This window comes from Ahaetulla prasina, chromosome 5, assembly GCF_028640845.1.
Source record: "Ahaetulla prasina isolate Xishuangbanna chromosome 5, ASM2864084v1, whole genome shotgun sequence".
Lineage (NCBI taxonomy): Eukaryota > Metazoa > Chordata > Lepidosauria > Squamata > Colubridae > Ahaetulla > Ahaetulla prasina.
This window is the reverse complement of record NC_080543.1, coordinates 109,784,444-109,810,534: the sequence shown is the minus strand read 5'-3', so window position 1 is coordinate 109,810,534 and position 26,091 is coordinate 109,784,444. Positions and strand designations below refer to the sequence as shown.

At 40.2% G+C, this 26,091-nt stretch overlaps 1 protein-coding gene across 5 annotated transcripts; it reads right to left on the bottom strand.

Moving 5' to 3' along the window:
* Positions 1 to 727: 727 nt before the first annotated feature.
* On the bottom strand, positions 728 to 25,268 carry LOC131199876 (cilium assembly protein DZIP1-like). 5 transcript variants are annotated; one of them, XM_058186119.1, is made up of 16 exons: positions 25,121 to 25,268; positions 22,406 to 22,900; positions 19,907 to 19,991; positions 16,446 to 16,570; positions 15,757 to 15,918; positions 14,800 to 14,937; positions 13,264 to 13,326; positions 12,014 to 12,154; positions 10,292 to 10,343; positions 10,073 to 10,126; positions 9,713 to 9,796; positions 4,762 to 4,821; positions 3,234 to 3,379; positions 2,409 to 2,601; positions 1,204 to 1,333; positions 728 to 823 (listed from the first exon to the last, which is right to left on the bottom strand). In XM_058186119.1, exons 1-16 carry the CDS (start codon positions 25,187 to 25,189, stop codon positions 766 to 768), a joined length of 2,055 nt encoding a protein of 684 aa, XP_058042102.1. In that variant the 5' UTR covers positions 25,190 to 25,268; the 3' UTR covers positions 728 to 765. The 5 variants fall into 5 exon arrangements, with proteins under 5 accessions (XP_058042102.1, XP_058042104.1, XP_058042101.1 ...); XM_058186121.1 differs by lacking the exon at positions 25,121 to 25,268 and adding an exon at positions 24,645 to 24,662; XM_058186118.1 differs by lacking the exon at positions 25,121 to 25,268 and having other exon boundaries at positions 22,406 to 23,074.
* Between the last annotated feature and the right edge of the window lie 823 nt (positions 25,269 to 26,091).

Here is a 26,091-nt window from a genome sequence, read left to right as displayed (position 1 = left end):
GTGACACATCCAGCTCGTAGGCCGCGAGTTTGATACCCATGATCTAGAATAACACCATTCTATAAAAATAAGAATTAGCTAAACTATTTTTTTTTTATATTTAAGCAGAATTCTATTTCAGCCTTTCCCAAAGTATTGCCCTCCAAAGGTCTGGATTAACTCCTTTCATGATTTTTAGTGAAAGAACCTATATTTCAGCTTTTTTCAAAGGCCTTCTGCTCCCATCTCTCCTTTTGCTGTCCTTGTTTTCAATCAGTCTACTCTACACTTCTTTAGGAAAAGTGGTACAGGTAGTCCTCGACTTACGATGATAATTGAGCCCAAAATATCTGTTGCTAAGCGAGACATTTGTTAAGTGAGCTTTGCCCAATTTTATGACCTTCCTTGCCACATTTGTTAAGTGAATCACTACAGTTGACAAGTTAGTAACACGGTTGTTAAGTGAATCTGGCCTCCCATTGACTTTGCTTGTCAGAAGGTCGCAAAAGGGGATCGCATGACCTTGGGACACAGCAACGGTCATAAATATGAACCAATTGCCAAGCATCTGAATTTTGAGCACGTGATCATGGGGATGCTGCAAAGGTTGTAACTATGAAAAACAGTCCCGAGTCCCTTTTGTCAGTGCTGTTGTAACTTTAAATGGTCCCTAAATGAACTGTTGTGAGTCGTGGACTACCTGTATATTCAATTTGTTCCAAACTTAATTTCTGATTTTGTAATAGAATTCTTATTTCAAAGCATGCAAAACAAAATGAAGGCAGCTTACACAGTACTAGGTGGCTTTCGAGAAATCTCATCCTTCAACATATTCTTCTTGGTTCTGGAAGGAAGAGAAAACAAATATTTGCAGTTTCTTTTGGTTAGTAAGATGAATACTTCATACACTGCAGTTTGTTTTCCTGCACTTCCTCCCTGGAGCCACTGACTTATAGATTTGGTTTATATGAAGGTGAAGCTGACTATTCCCCTTGCGCTTCTTACAAATATAAATGTCTGTTTCGATGAGGTTAGAGGAAATAATATAATAATTTAGTAATCCCCACCATTACTTCCTGATCATCAATGGGCCACTCGTGTCACCTGAACCATGAGATGGGAACCAAATATATTTGATAAATAAATAAATCAACAAGAAGACAACACTATCAGCTACTCATAAAACATGCAACAGTTATCTCTTACCTGAAATGTTTAACTTACTTTGGGGTTGAAGTGTTTTCAGCAGGCAATGTTCTTTGCACGAGTGAACGTTTGGTAATGGAAGAACGTTTTACTGGCTTGGGAAAAACGGTGGGTAATGAAGTTCCTAAGCGAGTTGTCCTGTGTTTAGCTGTAATGAAATGATAAGGAGGATCCGGTATCATTTAAACCACATGCCATGTCTGTGAAGGAATACTTAGTGAAATCATGCCGCACAAAAGAACAAAAAAACATTATTTCCTATTTGATTTTAGCATTTTGCTTACAAATATTTCACTACCTTATTCCAACAAGACACTAGATCACCAAATCACAGGCTCTCTTTAGGATCCCACATTCCCACTTTGTGGGACCATTTCCTGTCACCGTCTCCTTCCTCATGTTTCTCAATCTGAGCAACTTAAGGTACGTGGACTTCAACTCTCAGAATGCTGGCTGGGGAATTCTGAGAGCTGGAAGTCCACACATCTTAAATTTGCCAAGGTTGAGAAATACTGATCCGGATGGTAAGATAGGAATAATATTTAGAATATTCTTGTTTTTATTTTGCTTTCTATACCTACTGTGACTTTGCTAAAAATAAAGTTGTAAGTGTATATTTTTAATCTTTACTGCTATATTTCATTAATGAAGCATATAAAAATTCATATTGATAATTTTTTATTGTCTATTTATGTCAAGCTAGAACCAATTAGCTTTTTTTCCATATAACTTGGAAATGTTTAAATCTGAATGACACAATTATTTCATGGGATTTATGGTTAATTGAGACCTGCTTGTAGTCAGTAAATCTAAGTATTACAGTCATGTTATACATACAAACTGACACATCTTTATTTTAAGCAGAGGTGGGATTCTACCGGTTCGGACCAGTTCAGGAGAACCGGTAGCTCCAACAATCAGCTGGGAGAGAACTGATTCGCTCCGATGATCAGGTGGGCCCACCCACCCACCTCTGCACTTTACTGACTTATATCTTCTCAGCTGAGTTGCATAGCAGAGCGGATTGCCACACCTCAGCTGTGTTACTCCCCAGCAGTAACGCGGAAGGTAAGCTTTCGTAAAACTGCGCACAAGCGCAAAGCGCGCAATCACCAAACCAGTTGTTAGTACAGTAGGATCCCACCACTGATTTTAAGGGATCATTTACAGACAGCAACGCTAAACTTTTAAATCTGACCCCAGAGCATAAACAAAGATCATACCTTCTGAAGAAAGAACAGGGTTGGAAAAAAATCTGCTGCAAGATGATCTTTCAGCAACTCTGAAACTGACTTGTCGTTCAAGTTGCTCCCGAATGTGTTGAATGTCAGGCAGTTGTTTCTTTCTCTCTTCTCTAGCAGTCTCAACAGATATTAAGACTCTGTTCAGATGATCACTTGGGATGCCACGCACTCCCTGAACAGGATGAATTAACGAAAATTAAAAATAATTTTATTTTTTCAAGAAGAATATAAATTATTCTTGGGAAATGATGGAACAATGCAAAGACAACAAGAGGGAGGGAGGGAGGAGCTTCCAATTTTTTCTGCATCAAAGTACATGAGTACATATATTGAGTACATTTATATTAAGTCTTAATTTATTATTACAAAAAAGAGCTCACTTTTTCTATTTTCCAGTTTTTCTAATAATCAGTCACAAATCATGAGTGCATATTTTTCTGTTTCATGCAAAAAAAATCTATTACAGAAAAAACAATATATTTAAGGTTGACTGGAAATAAGTTTTTTCCTCTTTTCATTAGATTCAATTTAATCTGCTAGTTCCATCTTCTTCACCAGACATTCCTGCATTATGGGTAGTGTTGAGCCTTTCTCCTTTTGAACATATAATAGTCTTGTTACAGATATACATCGCTTCTTTACAGGCACTGACTTCTTTGCTGAGATTTTGTCTTTCACTTTTTTCCAATTCAGAGGCAATATTTTGTGCGACTCAGAATGTCAGGCCGGCACACCTGAAGAGCGCTGGTTTGAAAAAGACATTAACATTACTTCACTCATTTGAACTATTTAAAGTGATCTTACTGATTTAATTCCCAAGGATTCCAACTTTTCTGCTAGGGTCTGCTCCAAAACAGTTCTCAGCTCTTTTGTTAAAGAAGGATCACTCTTCAAGATATTTATCATGTGAGATTTATTCTTTCCTATTTGGGGTACTTGCTTTTCTATTTCTGAAACAAGCCAGATATTTTTCTTTAAAAATTATATCATAAAATCAATGCACGCTTCATCAAAATATTTGAAGTGTATTATGCACTCACCTGAATTTTCTGCCTAACAAATTCAAATGTTTCTATATCAAAAAGCAAAACAATCTTAATTTTAAGTATATCTGGGCCAGCTGTAGAAGTCTGAAATTCAACTCTTTCTTTGGTCATAACTGCATCTGACAAATCATGTTATACATTAGGTATCCGTTTAATTATAGGTACAGTAAATCCATTAAAAAGTATGTATTATTTATTTTAGTGGACGTACTCTTAAAAATAATTTTCAATCCATACCAATGTAGGTAAACATACAATGTGAGCATAGAATCCTAATAATACTACCGTGTGTCCCCAAAAATAAGCCCCAACTGGAAAATAAGCCCTAGCATGACTTTTTTTTCAGTATGCTCATAATATAAGCCCTACCACAAAAATAAGCCAGAATTAAGATTGTCAGCCAGATGGACGCATTTAGTACCATATTTCCCCGAAAATAAGACCTAACCAGAAAATAAACCCTAATGCATCTTTTGGAGCAAAAATTAATATAAGATCCGGTCTTATTTTCGAGGAAACACAGGTAGTTCACTGAATATAGTTTATCATCCACATTGTTACTTATTGTGTTTATTAGCAATTTCATCTATGATTTTTTTTCTCGATCAATTTGTAGCTACTCTCAAAACTACTCTTGATATAGAAACTTTAATAAACTTTAATAAATAAATAAATAACCTTAACCAGTGACTTTTGTCCAGAACGGTATAAGGTCTCTTGGTCAAATAGGTTGGACTAGAAGACTTCCAAGGTCCCTTCCAACCCTATGATTCTATGACTTTTTGAAGCCAACTGTAAATCTAGATCTGTATGAATAAGACAGAAGGTATGTTCAAACAGTGGGCTGAAAGCCATACAAGCCAAGAATTGCATCAAATGAACTACAAGGAATTCTAACAAAACCCCAAAATCAAGACAAATTCAAAAGCAAGGAAACTGATTGGCCCTCTTTCCCTGACTTAATTGTCTGTAGGTGTAAGAAAGTTCATGGCCGGACATAAGAGGCTGGACATAAGAGATGAATAAAACAGAATCCTAGAGGGAATAGTGGTGGACACTAAATTGGCAAAAAGGGAAGCCAAGAAATAGGAGAAGCTACTTTTCAAAGGGCAGCGTCACATTTCTTCTGCCAGAAGACACAAAAACACTGAGGCTATCTGAAAATGTTGAGGTGAGACTTTTTGTGTCTTCTGGTAGAAGAAATGTGACGCTGCTCTCTTGTCACACAGACACACAACGCAAGAAGAATTTAGGCCACAAAAACTTCAATTGGTCCTGTTGATTACCTTTTTCATTCTTTGGAAGCTCCTCTATGGGCTCCAGCATGGGTACCAAAGGGGGCTGTTCTAATAATGAGGAAACACATGAATAGCAACAGAGACAGAAAGACAGACAGGATAAAAACAGGTAAGGATAAAGCCCAGAGAATGAAAACAATTCAAAGAAAGTATGGAAAAGTACCAGATGCATATTTATTTGGTGATTAAAGCCCAATCAAATGCAATTATTCATTATCAACTTAATACAATTTGTTACTTCCTCCAGCTACATGCACCTGGCAAAATATTTATTATCATGCATGGCTTGTTTTCAACCTCTAATCACGTACTGTAGGTTAAATGGATGATTTTGGGGTTTAAACTAAAAAAAAATGCCACAAAGAAATTTGCTCTGATTTTTCCTCCTGAAATCATATAATCCAACAGAAGTTAGGACTTTGTCTGTACATCATGTACAGATATCGGGGACAGTGGAAAGATACATTATTTCGGTCAGGCTGCAGAAGCAGTCAATTCAATCTCTATTCTTGTATTAAGGATGCATTAATCAATTCCAGAATTACATTTCCCAATAGATGGCAAGCCGTAACAGAATTGTTATTCTGTGATGCAATTCTCACAGTACAGTCCATTGAAGTTTTTCAAAATTGGATGGTTACTTTATCTTGGGCCTTAGGATTTTCTCATTATGTGTAAATGAGAAAACTGAGTAAAAACTCTTTGGCTATCTGTGCTCATATGACAACAGACCTATCAAAGGAAGTATCGTTTTACTAGTAACAGTTCAAAGCAAAGTGAGACATTTTATGTTCAAAACCACAAAACAAGAAAAACCCTAAGGCCCAAACTGATGTAACCACCCAGTTCAGACCCAATGGACTGTACTCTGAGAATTGCATCACAGAATAATATTGCTGTCATGAGCATTTAGCATTGATCTTCACAACTGGCTCATGTTTACATTTAGCTAAATTTAAGATAACCATTGAACACTTAAGATTCTCTTCTTCAGTTTTCCAGCTTAAATGTAAATTAAGAAGCCAAGTGGACACTACTTTGCAGGTAAGAATAGTTAAGCCAAATTGTGCCATCTACCTAAACTGTTTCCCTGCTCTACGGTACAACCAAAGTTCCACTGTTCAATGATTATGGCAGCTATGCTCATCAAAAAAACCATTCAAATCTCTACTTGGAACACCTCAGCTTTTGCGTCTACCCATCTTAATATTCCAGCTTTTCTGGGGAAGAGATACAGTCATTATAAATCTAATCTTTGCCAACAACAGCCAAGCCTCCTACAACTGACCCCATCCCATTGGGTTCACAACCCCTAGTGATCACAGAAAAGGCAGTGCAGGACCTATTTCACAGATAAAAAACAGGAAAAGCTCCAGGCCCAGACAAGATAACTCCTTCTTGCTTAAAAGTCTGTGCTGACCAATTGGCCCACATCTTCACCCATATCTTCAATAAATCACTAGATATGTGCTATGTTTCTTCTTGCTTCAAACGCTCTACCATCATCCCAGTGCCGAAGAAGCCCACTATCAAGGAACTGAATGACTACAGACCAGTTGCTTTAACATCTGTAGTCATGAAAGCCTTTGAAAGGATAGTGCTTTCTACCTGAAAACCATCACGGATTAGAGGAAGGAAGAGGGGTAGAAGAGGGAGAAGGAAGGTATAGGGTGGAGGGAGGAGAGGATGTAGATAAGAGAAGGGGAGGAAGGTCTGGAAAGTAGAAGAAGGTAGAAGAGGGAAGAGAGTTAAAAGGAGGGGGTGGTGACTGGGCAAGCCCGACTAATTGTATATGACTGTACATTGGATGAGTTGTTGGATATGAATGTAAAAATAAAACTTTTTTTTAAAAAAAAAACCCATCACAGATCCATTGTTAGACCCCTTGCAATTTGCATACCGAGCAACAGATGATGCTGTTAATATGGCTCTGCACTACATGTTACAACATCTTGAATCTCCAAAGACCTATGTAAGGGTCCTCTTTGTAGACTTTAGTTCAGCATTCAATACCATCATTCCAGACACTCTTCTAAGTAAGCTAAACCAGCTACAAGTACCTGAACAGTCTTGTAAGTGGATTACAAGCTTCCTAACAAACAGGAAGCAGCAGGTGAAGCTAAGCAGGATCACATCAGATACCTGTATAATTAGCACAAGGGCCCCCCAAAGCTGTGTGCTCTCCCACTTCTCTTCTCTCTGTATGCCAATAACTGCGTCTCCAACGATTCATCTGTTAAACTACTGAAATTCGCAGATGACACAACAGTGATTGGTCTCATTCGAGACAATGGCGAATCCGCATATAGACGTGAGGTCAAACGACTAGCCTTGTGGTGCGATCGTAACAATCTGGAATTGAACACACTCAAAACTGTAAAAATGGTGGTAGACTTTAGGAGAAACCCCATACTTCCACCTCTCACAATACTTGACAACACAGTATCAACAGTAGAAATCTTCAAATTTCTAGGTTCTATCATATCGCAAGATCTAAAATGGACAGCTAACATCAAAAACATCATCAAAAAAGGACAACAAAGACTGTTCTTTCTGTGCCAACTCAGAAAGCTCAAACTGCCCAAGGAGCTACTGATCCAGTTCTACAGAGGAATTATTGAGTCTGTCATTTGCACCTCTATAACTGTCTGGTTTGGTTCTGCAACCCAACAAGAAAGACACAGACTTCAGAGGATAATTAGAACTGCAGAAAAAATAATTGCTACCAACCTGCCTTTCATTGAGAATCTGTATATTGCACGAATCAAGAAGAGGGCCGTGAAAATATTTACAGATCCCTCACATCCTGGACATAAACTGTTTCAACTCCTACCATCAAAACAACGCTATAGAGCATTGCACACCAGAACAACTAGACATAAGAACAGTTTTTTCCCGAAGGCCATCACTCTGCTAAACAAATAATTCCCTCAACACTGTCAAACTATTTACTAAATCTACACTATTAATCTTCTCATCGTTTTCATCACCAATCTCTTTCCACTTATGATTGTATGACTGTAACTTTTTGTTGCTATCATTAAAGGTTAAATTGCAACCTATGACCATCATTTGTGTTGTAAATGTTGTACCTTTGATGAGGGTATTTTTTTTCTTTTATGTACACTGAGAGCATATGCACCAAAACGAATTCCTTGTGTGTCCAATCACACTTGGCCAATAAATTCTATTCTATTCTATTTTATTCTAAAAAGTGAACTGATTGTAATAAAATGTCACCAGTCTACACTCTCAGTTTGCCATTCTGCTTCAAGATTGCATACAGAAAGTCTTCAGTATGGCTACAGGTATATGAAGATCATTTATATGCTGGGCCAGCCCCATGTCCAAGAACGTATTTTTTTACAGTTCGGGCAATCATGTTAAATTTTCTTTCCCCAAAAACAATCATTCCTCTAATAATGCCATTCTATTGGAGAGTAAAAATGTAAGCATACTAGACTCACACATAGAGTGCGGGGGAATTGGGAATAATAACGCATTGGCACAATACAAACCTGGTAACTTATTAATTGCACCTGGTATCAAAGTCAAAAGCAGGGAAGGATAGTTGCCACTAGCAAATTAAGTTTCTTCATTTGTCACTTAGTTTGTCATGGATACCTACGTTTATACAGATCTGGCTTTAAAGCAGTAACTATAAAAGGCAGGAGGAATGTGAAGGTGCAGGAAGAGAGACATAAAGAAGTAAAACGGCTTTCTGCTACTTAAATAGGCAATCACCAATAAAATAACCAGATCAAAACCCAAATATGTCCAAACTAAGTAAGGAATGCTAAATGCTGAGAACTTTGCATACTGATATCATTTAGACATTTTTGTATGTTTAGAAATAGCACAGGTTAAATTGCTACTCAAAGGTAGCATCAATAAACAGAATCTGCTACTACAGGTAATATCTATATTTATTTGAAGAAGAAAAAATACCGATACCTGTACAAATTGAACAGCTACTCACAATGACAAATAAAGATTCCCTACATCTTAAAATTTCCAATCCAAACAATCCAATTGTTTGAATTGGCAGCTATCATATGATAGAATTCCTGAAGAAGATTATACTTCTATAATCATGAACTTTCGTATGAGATGCTAGAGAGATTCCATCTTACAATGCTTTGATTTATATTGACACATTGGACATTTTGCCTCTGGATTGACATAAATTGTCTAAAATTGGTATTGTCCATATGGCAATTCCATAAATTGGAATTGTCTCTGGTTCCACATAAAAATGGCTCTGACAAATTATCATAGAAAGACAAAAGGCAAACTGGCAAGGCTGAAATACAAGCAACTCATCCACAAGGTACCAAGTAGAAATGCAGTTTGTACCCTGAATATACAGTAAAGCCACTTCATTGAACTAACATATTTTCTACTCTAGCAAAAATCCTTTTTATCGCAAGCAAACAATTGAGGCGAAAAGATACATAACTTGCTTTGTTCTTGAATATGCCTCAGAGGAGGGGCTGGGCCTTAAAAATACGAATCTGTTTATTCCCAGACCTCTTTTGAACATGGTCTCTCTTTCTCTTACCAGTACACCCACTCATTTCATTCCCTCCCCACCCTCTTCATTTTCTTTTTGAGAATCATTCCTTTCCAAACACACTTGTTTCTCCTTGAAGTGCTCCTGGCCAACCAGAAAAGCAATTAAATGTTACAAATGAAATAAATCTCCAGATCCACCCAGAGCCTTTTGCAAAATGTGGGTAATGGTTCTGCAGGCATAGTAGCCCCTGGGAGCACTACGTTGCTCCTGCTCTCGCTAGTCTAGCCTATCCATTTTCTCTCGTCTCTTGCATATTTAGAAACCTCTTGAGATAAAACACATTTCAATTAGGTGGGTTTTTTTAAAGGTCTTATTATTACAGGCTTTATTCAAGGTGCTTACCCCAGATTAATATAAACTAACCTTGGACAGCAGATTCTGGACGCTCTTTTGATAATAGTCTTACAGCTGGGAGAACGGATTGATTTTCTGCTTCAATTCCAAAATCTATTGAGCCAGCCACAAATTAATTTGATTACAACAAAGTTTTATGCTCTTAGTTAAAAATCCTTCAATTTTGATTTTAAATAGAAACAATTATTGTACAGAAAGAAAATGTCAGCAAGTTACATTTACGTCAATAAATACAATGACTGAACTTTCCAATATATTTCAGGAGAGCTTAATAAAAAAAGATTGTTCCATTAATTAAATTTAGTTGTTACTTATTATTATCCCAAAGGACAATACCTAAGGATTTGCATGTCTATTATAGAAACCTACCATGCATGGATGACGGGCTTGATTTGGGTTGAATATTTTGTGCTGAAGTTTTCACTAGAAGAAAAATATAAGAGGATATGTCAACCTTCCCCTTAAAATAAACTGCACATATTTTTAAACAAGGGTGTGTGTTTTTTCCTGCAAAAGCAGTTTTATAATAAAGTTTAAAAAAAATTGTGGAACATTTTAAACTCTTTCTTCCTTAAAATCCCCACTTACCTTCAGATAACTTCGAGTTTTCTACTGGTTTTTTTGAAGCCAGTTTTTCTATCTGAAATTACAGGACAGAAAACAATCGATATTGATGCAGAAGTGAGAATTTGCTTATATAGTGCTAGTTGGGCATCCGCCCTTTTGTCAAAGTAAGGCTTCCGGGTAGGTGATAGGGCTTCATGAACAGATGGGAAGCCAAATGAGGCTCTTGCAATACCTCCTCCCTGCACAAAGTCTCCCCTCCACATGAACTGTTCTTAATTGGTCCCAGACCTAAAGCCAAACACATACAGTAGGTGGAAAGAAAGAGGAGACTATTCCTTGCTATAATGAGCTCAATGTTGGCTCAATAGAATTGTTGTGACCCAGGCCCAAGTAGGTAGTTGTAAATACAATCAGTTCAAAAACAAACACTATTAGAAGAGCTGAGAATTAACTCATTCTCAGTGTCATCCAAACTAAATCAAAACAAATACTTCAGAACACAATTCTTCAGTCTTATCATCAACCTTGGTCTAATTAGGCAAATTGCCAAAGGCTTTTCTTGGCAAAAGTTCAAAAGCAGAAGACACCAACAAAAAATAAATGCAGCAAGACAAGGAGCAAGGCTATCAAACTTGTTTTCCAACAAAGAGCCCAAACACCGTTGCTGGTCTTTTAAGCCGGGGGGGGGGCAATCATCTCTTGGCCCTACTCTCGAGTTGTCCTCTTTGCTTTAGCTGCTCTTGCCTTCTGGCAGCTCTTCTCATGCATGCATTAGGAACAGGCTCCTCCTGTTCCTCTGCCTCACTACTATCAGTCTCTGGAGGCTCCGGAGTCCGCACATCACTCCCGGATGGCCCTGGCCCCACCTCTGCCTCCAACGCAGAGCCCTCACCCTGTCCGACTCTGTTGCTAGCTCTCCAGGCTGCTGGCGGACCACAACAAGAATACCTTATGCCACCAGGCTTGAAATTTTGGGCTTGGACAACCTGGAACTATACTGCCTACGGTCTAACCCAAGTATAGTACACAAAATTGTCTGCTACAACGTATTACCTGTCAATGACTACTTCAGCTTCAACCACGAAAATACATGGGCAAACAATGGATACAAACTCAAGGTCTAAACTCGATTGTAGAAAATACAACTTCAGCAAAAGAGTGGTCAATGCCTGGAATGCTCTGTCCGACTCCGTTGTTACATCCTCAAACCCCTATAGCTTCAATCTTAAACTGTCTATCATAGACGTCACCCCGCTCCTAAGAGGTCCATAACAGGGCTTGCATAAGTGCACCAGGTCTGGCCCTGTGGCAAAAAGGATATTTTGTCACGGCCAAATTATAAGTAAGTCTCCTTCATCAATTAGTTCTGGTGACTTCATAGCCATGAGAGTGGCTGATAGTGGTCCATCGAAATTCTGGCTTCTGAGTCCAGCTCCCCAAGCCCTAAGTTTGTATTGCTCTTTTATGCACATTTCCTTCCATTTTTCTAATTCTTGGAAAAGCAATGGCCAGATGCTGCCTAAATCTGTAATTCATCTTTCAGCAGCCATGCTGTATTGCTAACTTGCAGCCTACTAAAGGAACAAGAAACAAGGATTGTAAGAACACAAAATGAGAAGTACATAAGGATAGAAAATATTTACTTGTGTAATTACTGGAATTCCGTCCATATTTTTTCACATAAAGAAGGGCCCTTTGCTCATGCTCTGGCATTTTAGAAGGGCACCATTACATGGAACAGACCTGATGTTTCTGGATAACAATAAGATCATTTTGTTCTTGCAGCTTCTGTCCTAGTTCTTCTAGCCTCTTCTGATAGAAAATGTTGCTCATATTCAGTTCCTCAGCCACTGATGCTTTAAGCTTCTCAATTTGAGCTGTGAGCTGAACAGGTCAAATATGGAAAAAGTCTATTTAACTAGAAACATTCTGTTTATCTTATGGTATATTATGTATCTTATTATATATTTGTATATTTATGATATAAAATTACTGGTCTAATTTTTCTCCTCTCAATGTTTTTTGGTCATAAAAATTAAAGGGAAGACTCTCTTCCCCTTCAGCACTAGGAAAATAGAAATATATGCACTATGGAAAGTTAATTAAGACGTTTCCCTTTTATGAGAAATAATTTAATTTATAAAACAGGCTTATTTTCTTAAGGAGTTAGAAAATCCATTAATTTATTATACTTTTGTGCTCTTTGGTACAATTAGGCAACTTAGGGCCCTCTAGATAGTAACTAGAGAGTATCAGGGTGCCTATCCTACTCAACAGGTTTGTGATGACACATAGAAGATTTGTGTAGCTGTCACAATCAACCAAAACCAGACAACTGCATTATGGGCATAACAGACTATATAGTTTGCAGTGGTATGCTTTCAGAGAAAAAGATAGGTATATCTATTATATATCTTTTATATTTTTTATATGATGCAAAATGACTCTTTTAACCACATCATTCCACATTTCTCCATTTTGTAAAACTCCTTTCCTGAGTCTTCCTATTCCACTGGAAGCTAGAAAAAATATGTGATGTAAGTATAAATTGTCAAAATTCCTAAGTTTACCATGTTTGTGATTATCTTATAAACCGTGAATATATCTATCCTATAAACTATGAAAAAAAACACACACACACACTTTTACCCTTTACTTTCTGTATTTTTAACCTTTGTCATATATAAAACACTTCTGTCAGGGAAGATGTTTCTCCATTGGAATTCTCGGCTTTACCAGTTCAAATGTTCAGAGAGAAATCTGAATGTAACTGAAGAAGTTCAAAGTAATTGTCATAGCATACTTCTTGCATGCTGTAGCTTATTTTTCAACAAAAGAACTGAACATGAATACTTTATGCAGTTATTCAGCATGGGAATCAGTGAAATTTTACATAAACTAAAATAGATTTTAAATAGTCATTCTGAATGGTTTACCACATTTTCCTTTTTTTATTACTTTTTTCTATGTAGGAAACTTTCATTCAGATTTACCTGGTACTTTTCATTTTCATGTTCTTCTTGAAGACCTTGTACCTTAGAAGACCACTTAGCTTCCTACATAGAACAAAAATGATACTTTGAACAATAAACTTTATATCGCTTAATTTTGTTTTATTGAAATCCAAGCTATCACCTTGTGTCTAACTCACAATATAAATAAAATCCCAATATGAACTGCTGCACCAGAAAAGCAGCCATGGAGATTAAAAACTGGTTGTAATGGTATAACATCATTATTTGCTACACTACATTACCATTAGAAGGTAAACATGGTATGGTAGTTATTAAATAAGTCCACATTGCTTATACTAAGAAAGTAAATTTAAACAGGTTATCTGAGACTAGAATCAGACTGTGAAATTACTTTTGCTTTCTGTGCCCAAGTTGGTTGCCTAGATCACTTCATGTTCATATTGGAGCTACTGAACCCACTTAGTTTGAGAATACAATAGACATTATGAACTAATTTATCTTGTAATTTTAATGTTTGGGATATTACTAAATGCACCTGGCCCAGAGGTTCTAGAACAGGGGTCTCCAACCTTGGCCACTTGAAGACTTGTGGACTTGTGGCTGAGGAATTATGGGAGTTGAAGTCCACAAGTCTTAAAGTGGCCAAGGTTAGAGACCCCTGTTCTAGAATACCAACTTATCAAAAATCAAATTCCAAGCATTTGTGGAAAATCTTTTTTTTTTTGGTGGGGGGAGAGAAGGGTATCCCAGAGGTTATGGCATTAAGGAGAGGGAATCTCCATTCAGATGAAAGAAGACAAATATTATGTCCAACCCAGATATACATTATGCCACACTCTAGAACAGTGATGGTGAATCTTTTAGATACCGAGTGCCCACACTGCACGTGCGAGTGTGCAAACTCGCAAATGTGCAAGTGTGAATGTGCAAACATGCGTGAATGTGCACATGCGCAGACATGCACATGTGCTAACATGTGAGGGCATGCACACATGCGCAGCAGAGACCCAAAGACCAGCTGGCCAGCGGGAGGTGGGGCATTCTACCACTGGCAAGAGGTAAGATCTTTTTCTTCCGTGAGCTTCTGTTTCGTCATTTGCAGGGAAACAGAAGCTCACAAAAGAACCGCCATGGAGATCTGACCTGGGGCAACGGCGCACGTGCCGGCAGAGAGGTCTTTGCGTGCCACCTCTGGCATGCATGCCATAGGCTCGCCATTATGGTTCTAGAACAAAACCGAAAGCTGAAACCACCTTTTACCAATTTAAAGCACAACTGTGTCTGAATCTGGAAGAAAATACATTAACATAATCTGAATATTCCTGAGATATCTAATTCTGCCTTCACTCGCCCATGTCCCCAAATGAACTTAATCTCAATCATCCCCAGCCAATGTGCTCATTCTTGGCTTTATTACGAACTGATTGGAAATGTGTTCAGCTTACAGGGACATGAGGGAAGACCAAATGCACATAAATTCTGTCTCCCTGTTTAAACCAGATACTTGTGGCCTGGAGTCTGAAGTGACAGTGCCTAACTTTTGTATTAAATTACCTGTTTTTCAAGAAGCTGCATTACATTCTGATGATCCATAGCAATCCGATGTTTCTCATCTGTTAATTCAACGGTATCTTTTAAAGTGCCTAAATTGGATTTCAGATGTTGGTTGGACTTTTGTACCTCTAGCAAATGCTAATAGGGATGCAACAGCAGCAAACAAAGTAAATTCAAAGTTCTCTTTGAAAAAATAAATAAGCTGGCATATTCTGTTAGAAAATACTTTTAAAAGGCAAAGTATTTTTTTGCAATCTCCACCAATCTCAAAATCTAGCCATTTTCTTGAACTCTAATTACTTAAATATTAAATCACCCCACAAATATATATTACAATTATTTGTTTTTAAGTTCAAAGGAATAGGTGCTCAATCCACACTTTCAGAACCTTTTCAGGAAAGTAATGAATATGTGGCAGAGGTGGTATTCAGCTGGTTCTGACCAGTTCTAGAGGACCTGTAGCGGAAATTTTGAGTAGTTCGGAGAACCGGTAAATACCACCTTTGACTGGCCCCACCCCATCTATTCTCTGCCTCCCGAGTCCCAGCTGATTGAGAGGAAATGGGGATTTTGCAATAACCTTCCCCTGAAGTGGGGTGGGAATGGAGATTTTACAGTATCCTTCCCCTGCCACGCCCACCAAGCCACACCGACAGAACCAGTAGTAAAAAGTTTTGAATCCCACCACTGATATGTGGGGCAAAAGGGGATAGAAGCGATACCCTTCCCAATTGAAGGGGTTCTGATGAACAATTTTAGCAGCTACAGATGAAAATAATCCTCAGCTTGAACATAGCAGGAATACAGGTACAGTGGGAAAGAACGGAATTTGTGGCTGAAGGACAACCAGTACTACTAGCTTAGGTTTTTATAAAGTTCTACGCCTTTAAAATATAAATCATAATACACTGCAATATTGCTCTATAGAGTACACCATCCAATTTCTCAGCTACTTACATTTTCTAATTCTGAATTTTTTGCAGTTAATTCTTTAAATTCCTTCATAAACATCTCTTTCACCTTCTCAAGTTCACGGGCCAATTTTTCCTTTTCTTCCTCCTTCCATTTGTGAAATAAGTGCCGAATCTCCTCCTCTTTGGATCGGCGATCTTCATATTCCTGAAATTGAATGAAAAAGTTATTTTAAGAATTCCAGAAAGTCCTTTTCTACAATTCCTGCCTTTTGATCATGATGCTTATTTCAAACCAACAAAACCTTATCATAAATTAATGTGATATGTGGATTGTAAAATATTCCAATCTATCTAGAGGATTGCTGATCAGTGAAAAAGGTTTGCAGGGAGAGATAATAGAAATGGCGATGTGTGAAAATGTACATTGTATATCCTTTTAACCTGGCTCATTGCTAGAACAAGTTTTTGATAAAAATCTATGGGCAGGATAGACAATTCTGTGAAGTTTCCCAAAGAACATATAAAAGAGGTACGAATTTTATATGCAACCATCATCTAAAATAGTCAATAATCTTTTCCCATCTACATTTCACTCTGTAAAGTGCAAAAGTACCAAACAAGGCTAGTCATTTTCTTCTTTGAATGTTGATATTGGTTTAGACTTATAATCTTAAATTAGTAATGTATAATTGGATGGCATCTTAAAACTGAGCCTTACAGAATATACCCTACCTTAGACAGTTTGACTATATGAGCATGTTGCTCAGCTTCTAATTGAGACCTAGTAAGTTGTAACTGCTCCTTTAGCTGGTTGATCTCCTCCTGCAGTTTATAAGTCTGTGATTTTTTCTTCTGATCTGTTTCAAAGAATGTATAATGGTGTTAGTGCCCATTAATATACTTCAGAGAAATGCAGTTCTACTTACACAGACATTTGAAGCATTATTTCTTCCTGTGGAATTTAATACCAAGTACTTCCTCAGTATATTACCATATAAAGGATGTAACAGGGACTCCTCCAAGCTACTTTAACAGTAAACATTCTATAAAAGCTACAGAGTACTTTTATCATCATTAGTTCAATGTACTTTGCAAATACTAGCCTACAAGAAAATTCCTCATTATCAGGGTTTTCATTTCATTATCACTTTTTCTTCCAAATGTTAACATACTCCAGCCATGTCCTAGGTCAGAGTGGACCCTTCTATATGTCCCTGTACTAGACCCTGTACTAGAGCTCACACCTTTTTTCACACTGAACATGCTGTCTGGGACTGCCAATAGTTGTTGTTCAGGAACATATAGAGGCCTACAGAGAAAAGCAAATAAGTGTAATGAATATTGTGAGGCAATGCTCTTCACAACTTTCACTCTTCTAGAAATGTTAAATTGCAGATGCAGGCTGCATAAATCCGTAAGACCCTTAGATGGCAGCAAAGTTTTTTTTGCAACTTAAAACTGCTAACCTGAATTTCTCTTTATCCATATTATTGTGATATTAAATGTAAGCCTTGCAAGTAAAGCAACTATATCTGAGAAGGCAATTAAGCTCCTAAATATCAGATATGTTCATCTATTTTTGAGCTAGCTCAAAAATACCAATCCTCTGTAATTTAATCAGTCAGAACCTGCAGTAATTGGAAGAAAATTTGTGGAAAAAGTAGAATACAGATAGAATGTCTTTGATTTGCTTTTGCTTTATGCAAAAACTATGTCCAATTATGTCCTAGAAAATTATATCCAGTTATGTCACAGAAAAGAAGTTATTTACCTGTTCATTGCAGGAAAGGAAATTATGTCCAATTATCCAGAAAACAAAAGCGTATAGTAAACAGTAGATTTGCTTAATGACCATAGTGTTCATTTAATGAAATTGGGTCAGCCACATCCTGCTTTACAACCATAATGACTTATGCCCTTAAGTGCTAGACTCAATTACTGTTGTAAGTCGAGGATTAGTTGTAGATCCTTTCCTCTGATCATAACTCCACCTGCCGAGGAGTTTAGCGGTTATCTATACGATAAAATCGCTCAGCTGAGGGACGGTCTGGATCGAATTTGGGATGATCCAAGCGAGGGAGAGGAGGCACGTCTTGTTGAGTCCATTTGGGATGAGTTCGACCCTGTGGCTCCCGAGGACGTGGACAGGTTGTTGGGGAGGCTTCACGGCACGACATGTTTACTGGACCCGTGCCCTTCCTGGCTGGTACTGGCCACTCAGGAGGTGACACGAGGCTGGCTCCAGAGGATTATCAACGCTTCTTTGTTGGAAGGGGTTTTCCCTGCCGCCTTGAAAGAGGCGGTGGTGAGACCCCTCCTTAAGAAGCCCTCCCTGGACCCAGCTGTTTTGGGTAATTATCGTCCAGTCTCCAACCTTCGCTTTGTTGCGAAGGTTGTAGAGAGTGCCGTGGCGACAGCTACCCCAATACCTGGATGAAGACGCTATCTAGACCTGCTCCAGCCCGGCTTCCGACGCGGATACAGCACGGAGACAGCTTTGGTCGCATTGGTGGATGATCTCTGGAGGGCTCGGGACAGGGGTTATTCCTCTGCCCTGGTCCTATTAGACCTCTCAGCGGCTTTCGATACCATCGACCATGGTATCTTGCTGCGCCGGTTGGGGGATTGGGAGTGGAGGCACCGTATATCGGTGGTTCTCCTCCTATCTCTCTGACCGGTCGCAGACGGTGTTGACAGGGGGCAGAGGTCGACCGCGAGGGCCTCACTTGTGGGGTCCTCAGGGTCGATTCTCTCGCCTTCTGTTCAACATCTACATGAAACCGCTGGGTGAGATCATCAGTGGTTTCGGGTGAGATACCAGCAGTACGCTGATGACACTCAGCTGTACTTTTCCACCCCGGACCACCCCAATGAAGTTGTTGAAGTGCTGTCCCGGTGTTTGGAAGCCGACGGGTCTGGATGGGGAGAAACAGGCTCAAGCTTAATCCTCCAAGACGGAGTGGCTGTGGATGCCGGCACCCGATTCAGTCAGCTGCAGCCGCGCTGGCTGTTGGTGGCGAGTTATTGGCCCCAAAGGATAGGGTGCGCAACTTAGGTGTCCTCCTGGACGATCGGCTGTCGCTTGAAGATCATTTGACGGCCGCTCCAGGGGGCCTTCCACCAGGTTCGCCTGGTTCGCAGTTGCGCCTTCCTTGATCGGGATGCCTTATGCACGGTCACTCATGCGCTCGTTACCTCTCGCTGGATTACTGTAATGCTCTCTACATGGGGCTCCCTTGAAGTGCGCCGAGGCTTCAGTTAGTCCAGAATGCAGCTGCGGGTTATAGAGGAGCTACACGTAGCTCCCATGTAACACCGATCCTGCGCAGGCTGCACTGGCTGCCTGTGGCTTTCGAGTGCACTTTAAGGTGTTGGTAATGACCTTTAAAGCGCCCATGGCTTAGGACCTGGGTACTTACGGGACCGCCTGCTGCTACCACATGCCTCCCACCGACCCGCACGCCTCCCATAGAGAGGGACTTCTCAGGGTGCCGTCCGCCAAACAATGCCGGCTGGCGGCCCCCAGGGGAAGGGCCTTCTCTGTGGGGGCACCCACACTCTGGAATGAGCTTCCCCCGGGTTTACGTCAAATACCTGACCTCCGGACATTTCGTCGCGAACTAAAAACACATCTTTTTATTCGCGCGGGGCTGGCTTAAATTAGTTTTAAGGGGAAATTTTATTAATTTTAAATGGGGTTTTTAGTATGGAAAATTTTAATTTCAGGCTAATTTAATAAGTTTTTAAAAGGTATTTTAATTTGTATATTGTGTTGTTTTTACTTGTTGCCTGTACACCGCCCTGAGTCCTTCGGGAGAAGGGCGGTATAAAAATTAAATAAAATAAAATAAATAATAAATAAATAAATAAATAAAATAAATAATAAACAAAAAATTAAAACTCATTAAAAAATAAAACCTAAATTTAAAAAACACTAAAGTTAGATAATGTTTTATATATACAAACTGTATTTGTACAATTCACTTTAGCTTAATAAAGGCCTTAGTAGGTTCTTGCATATTGGCAAGAAGTAACAAATGTGTTGTATTTCCTAATAATTAAATGGCTCTCTAAACGAAGTCTCTTCCTCGTTCTCTAAATAGCACCTACTGCACTTGCTTGGTTTTTTTCAAACAAGAAAAATTATGGATTGGATGTGAGTTTTGAAATCTATTTATTTATTAAACACTCACCAGTGACTGGTTCTTGTGAATGGCGACGCTGCAAATGACTGTGCAGGAAGGAAGCGTTCATAAAGGCTTTGTCACAAAACTGACACTGTAAAGTAAAAGTTTGGTTAAACAACATCTGTGAAACTAGGGATATTTATCTTTGTATGTTTATTTTTATCTCTGTACGATTCGATGTTTGTCATTATGTTGATGACAAACATCAAAAATGGCACTTGTTTTGTTCTGAAAACAAGTGCCATTTAAGTAGTTTAATGGTAGTAGTATGGTGCAGGGAACTCAATTCTGAAACAAAAGGACTGAAAAAGACTTCTGATTAAAATGTATAAATATTACAAACATTACAAGCATATGCTTTTAATATGCTTTTAAAAGTACAATGCATAAAAAGAAACTTAATTCTTCTAAATTACTACTGTTGACAGCTGGTGGCAGTACCCAGTTGATGTGGGTTAGTCTTGAAAGAATCCCTGGATGGAAGGAAAATGAATAGTGACTAGACAATTCATGCTCCATTGATGTCATCACGTGAGCATGAGGATGCTGCAATAGTCGTAAGTATGAAAAACAGTCATAAGTCACTTCTTTCAGTGGCATTGTAAGATCAAACTAATGTTGAAAGTTGAGGAGTACCTATCATGTAGATTCAAGATAGCATAATTCACACTGTATTACACTTAATTAGGTTATGGCAGATGAAACTGAATACTGGATTGTTGGTTTCAATTCTGCTGCAATGTACAAAGACCATACAGTAGGGGCATTATAGCACAATTCAGAAATGTCTGAAATTCTGCCAATGGACAAGGTAAGCAAAAGTCAACAGTTCTGTGCAACTCTCTTAAAACTTTGAGCAGAAAGAAGTGACAGAAAAGATTAGCCCACCAATGTAATTTAGTAACTTTAGGAGAATAGCATTATTGAATGTATATAGGGCAGTGATTCACTTAATCACTGTGACAAGGTCATCAAATGAGACAAAACTCAACAACTATTTTTCTACCTTCAAAAATAGTCCCCAATACTTTGTTTTGCTTTATTTACAGCATTTGTTATTCCTAGGTATCAAAGCAAAAGCAAAAGACTAACTTGTAGTGGGGCTTCCTCACAGGCCAATATTCAGAAGAGTATCTTATTTGATACCATCCATACTGAGTTCAAATCACCAAACTCACAACCAAACCTATTTCCCTTACCCAAAAAAAAGTGGGGGGGGGGAGATGCTGTAATCCGCATTTATACGGACACAACAAAATCAAACGGCCTTTGAGTCACATCAACTTCTATGTGCCAATTGTCTTGGCAAGCTGGCTGCCATGGGACTTTTTTTTTCCAATCTCCCAGGGCTGCCCCCAAGAAGTAACCCAAGCCAGGGTCTGCTTAGCTTTCCAGTTCTGCCAGATTTGGCCATATCTCACCTCAGGCCTCCTTGGTGCTCTCTTGGCTGTTTGGTGCTTTCTTGGCTGTTTTCTTGCAGACTTTCATTACCCAAACTAGGTAACATCACTGCAGTGATGATGTTAAACTTGTTTGGATAATGAAAGGCCTGCAAGAAAACAACCAAGCTCAGAGCATCAAGGACCCTTCAGGTTAACCCTGAGCTACAAATATTCTCCTTTACACGTAGTCCTCGAGTTACGATCATAATGGAGCCCAAAATTTATGTTGCTGTTTTAATTTAAATATTAATTTATGTTAACATTTAAGTGAGTTTTGCCCCCTTTTACAAATGTCCTTGCCACTGTTAAATGAATCACTGCATTTAATTGTATTTAACTGTAACTTTGTTGCTTGTATCCTTACGATTTATACCGATATTGTTTACTGATTGCTTATTTATAGCCTATAACTATTATTAAGTGTTGTATCATTAAGTGTTAAATTTGTACCCTATGACTATCATTAAGTGTTGTACCTTATAATTCTTGACAAATGTATCTTTTATGTACACTGTGAGCATATGCACCAAGACAAATTCTTTGTGTGTCCAATCACACTTGGCCAATAAAAAAATTCTATTCTATTCTATTCTATTCTATTCTATTCTATTCTATTCTATTCTATTAATTCAAGTTATCATGTTTGTTAAGTGAATCCAGATTCCCCATCGACTTTACTTGTCAGAAGGTCGTAAAAGCTAATCCCATGACCCCAGGACACTGCAACCCTCATAAATATGAAGCAGTTTTATCTGAGTTTAATATTGTATATTGTATATTTTAACTTGGCTAAACTTCGGGAGAAGGGAGGTATAAAAGTCTAAATAATAAATAAATAAATAAATAAATAATGAGTTTTGATCATGTGGCCATGGGAATGCTGCTGCTGCAATGATCATTAAATATAAGTCAAATATAGGTCATCAGTCCCTTTTTTTCCAGCTCCATTGTAAGTTCCAACGGGTCACTAAATCAACTGTTGTAAATCGAGGACTAACTGTATTAATAGCCCACCTCCCCAAATCCATCAGTAGCCCCGCCATTAGGATCCCCGCCAGCCGACCTGGTGATAGGTGGCCCCGGCCTGGAGCATCGTCTGCTGGGTGGCGATCATCTTCTTGCGGCGCTTGCACTCCTCCTTGAGCAGCCGGATCTGCTGGGCCCCGCGGGCCACATCCTTGGCCAGCAGGTCGCGGTGAGCATCGGCGGCGCGAAGCAATTCCTGGCCGGCGCGGAGCTGGGCGCTGAGGTAATCCTGGGAGTGGAGCAGGTACTCGAGGCAGAGCTGGGCCAGGCGCAGGAGCTTGAGCAGCAACGGGTCGGCGGGGCCCTGGCAGTGAGGGCAGCGCTCGCGGCCGGCGTTGCAGAAGGTGACGTGCTCCAGGTGCTCCTGCAGCACCGCCACGTTCACTTCGGCCGCCACGCGGTCCACTTCCACGGCGCTCAGGCGACGCCAATCCGGGCCTTCGTGCCGCGGGCGGAATTGGAAAGGAGGCAGGGCCATCCCGGGCGGCGGAGAGGTCGCCGCCGCCGCCGCCATTCGAGCCGGCGGGTCCGCCTGTTGGGACAGAAAGAAACGGGGGTCCCGCACCGCCACCTGCCGGGGGTGTCTTCGCCGGCCTGGCGGGCGCCGCATGTCTCCCCCGTTGCCGCGGCAACCGAGGCGGCGTTGCCGGAGGGTCACGCGAGGAGGGGCTCCCGGCTAACCGCCCACGAACAGGCCTCCGCGACCCTCGCGGCGAGTGGATTTTTCCCCGCCTTGTCATCCTTCCTTTCCTTCCCTTTTTTTCTCCCCCACTTTTTGCCAGCGGGCGGATCCCGCGCTGCCTCCCACAATTTTCCCCCCCTTCTCGACCTCAGGTGCTTGAAGGGGTTTGGAAAGGCCACATGCCTTCAAGCGCCCGTGGGGGTGAGAAAAACGCTGCTTCAAGAAACCGAGTTTCCCTTTCAAGCTCCCCCGCTGCCAAGCCGGGCTGAGGAACTCTGGACAGCCGCTGGATGGCAACAAAACGAAGCAGGAAAGCCCCTGCTGCCTTTTTATCCAGATTATCAGGGATCCAGACTGTTAGGGGCTCCAGGTAGGCTTTGGCTGGCCTGGGGAGTGGGGGGAGAGAAACTCCCACACAGAGAGGTTTAATCTTTTATCAACGCCCTCTCATAAAAATAAATTTCCATTGCATTAGAGCAAGGTAAACTTTATTCCCTGGCCATGCAAAGTTTCCCAAACTAGGAGGAATCACTAGTCTCTATTTAACGGTTTGAATCATATGCAAGCAAAATTGCCAGTTTCAGCTTTGGCACACCCAAAAGTAAAGGTAAAAAAATATATGCATAAAAACAATCAATTTTTGGCTGCCCACTGAGACTTCAGAGCAAAAAAAAAGAAGGTGCAGAGAAGTTGAATGCAAGCATCACAAGGTCTTAATCCTAATTTCAGGTAGATTATCACTGGATTTGTTTTTGGAAGCATCACTTTTACTGTAAGCACCCATTTTGCACTTGCAATGCCATAATCACTCCTAATTTTTGAAGCATGTAAATAATACAGCATCTGACATATAATAATCTAATAATCCTTCAATGCAAGGGCACTCAACAATGTTTAGGATGCAGTCATTATATATTAAGACTGGGGGGAAAACATCATTGATGTAAAAACAAGCTTCCTATGACTGCCTACTTCCCTCCCTTGCTTTGCATTTCCAACACTTTTGTCCAAATCAACACAATGAAAATGGTTGTTTAATTTGGATTTAACTTGTGGTTTGCTGCTAAACCAATTGCCTATTATTGTGAGGATTTCCATATTATAGAATATAAATTAAATCGGCTTTCAGCACCTCCAACTTCAGTATGATTCTCTATGATTACTGTCATATACATACAAATATGAAAGTTACATATATACAGATATTCACACAATTCTCTGATCCTTACGATTTATACTGATATTGTTTCCTGATTGCTTAATTGTAGCCTATGACTATCATTAAGTGTTGTATCATTAAGTGTTAAATTTGTACCCTATGACTATCATTGTGTTATAAGTGTTGTACCTTGATGAAGGTATCTTTTCTTTTATGTACACAGAGCATATGCACCAAGACAAATTCCTTGTGTGTCCAATCACACTTGGTCAATAAAAAATTCTATTCTATTCTATCTCTGATGGATAGAGATAGGGATTGCCACCTGCAATCCCATAACAGTTCATGCCCCTAAAATGGAAGGAGGGGGGGGGACCACAATATTATTTTTTATCCAATAAAAGCTCACGTGAAAAAAGCCAAATGAATATTGACCCAATATGCAGGTCAACCGCATGGCTTATTGCTCTAATAGGGGTGTTAAAAAAAAAAGGCACCGCAATTCGAAGCACTCCTTCCCGCGAAGTTGTGAAAGCTAAGCAAGACTAGCGAGGACATGCTCGAAATCAAGCTTTATCCCAAAAGCCAAGTCCAATTGCAAAATAAGAGGGAGGCGGCAGTCGAGGCTTCTTTTAGAGAAGAAGCAAACGGGTTTCCCGCCAGCCCCGCTTCCCTCCTGGGTTCGCACGCCCAAAGCCGGGGCTGCAGAGCCAGGACGGGCTCCCTCTGCTGGGTGAGACGCTGTCCCGAAGAAAGGAGCTTCGCAAGGGGTCGGCCGGCGGCAGAGCCGGGATAAATCAACCCCCCACGCGATTTGGTCAACCGCATTGAAGGGCTCTCCCTTCCCCGAATGCGGCGATCCACCCGGTCGCTGCTCCCCTTTCGCTGGGATCTCGATTCGCTCGTCTCACCTGGATCAACCGACGTTCCAAAGACGCGGCTTCCTCGCCTGCCCAACCCCGCCTCCTGCTCTTGCGCATCCCGCAAGCGAACGCACGGACCCCCGCCTTAGGATGCTTGGGCCCTCCGCGATTTTCCGCCCGTCTTCCCCGCTTTCCTCCCGCTCCTCCAATCCGATTATCCCCAGGCGGGGTGGAGCGAACGGAGGCAAGAAGAGGCCTTGGTCTCGTGGCCGGGAGAAAGACCGGGATGCAGAAGAATAAAGCAGCTCCTTCTATTCCTCCGGGAGTAAAATTCCAGAAGTGCGGCTGGGATTAATTTGGGATCCGCCGATCAATGCCGAGGAAGCCAAGCGCGGCCGGCTGCAGGCTACGGTTTTGCAGAGTCGGCTTTATGTAGAAGCCGCTTCTGTGCAAACCAGTCCCAAATGAATCGGTGGCTAAATGTGGTGCCGAGCCACGCTGTTCGTGAAGACTCTCCTTTCGGGGCAATCGTGCAGAAAGGGGCTGACTTTCCCTTTTTCTACTTAATCGTTTGACCCACAGACTGTAGGGGCCTCAGCCAAATATTGTCCAAGGTCAGATATTGGTCAGCTTCTGAGTTGGGGCAGGTTGTCCATGGGATGCATGGGCAGGATCTTTTGGCACATCCAGTTGCTGGTTTTACCAAAAATGAAAAGAAAATCCGAAGCTGCAAGTTCAACGGGAACGAGGAATCTAGGAAGCATGAACATGGTTGAAATGAATCAACCACACCTTGATTTCTTAGACATCATTAAACTGGGATAGACCAGAAGTGGATACTTTCAGAAAGAAGTTACCTGGACACAAAATGCAAAGCACTTCATAGCCAAAAAAAATGTATCGCAAGAACAGTTGTTGAATACAGTGTGGCTGATGGCCGAATAATACAAGTTGGACTTGAAAACACATAATCAGTTGTCATAACCTTTTAGCTCAGCACCTCAGATTATGCCAAATTT

What these genes read in the sequence shown, in the direction of transcription:
- LOC131199876 (XM_058186118.1), bottom strand. Translation starts at nt 22,978, where the DNA reads ATGCGGCGCCCGCCAGGCCGGCGAAGACACCCCCGGCAGGTGGCGGTG. An exon ending in AAACTCGAAGTTATCTGAAG is followed by an intron (nt 10,127 to 10,291) that starts GTAAGTGGGGAT and finishes TTTTTCTTCTAG; the next exon opens with TGAAAACTTCAGCACAAAAT. An exon ending in AAGCCCGTCATCCATGCATG is followed by an intron (nt 9,797 to 10,072) that starts GTAGGTTTCTAT and finishes CTGGCTCAATAG; the next exon opens with ATTTTGGAATTGAAGCAGAA.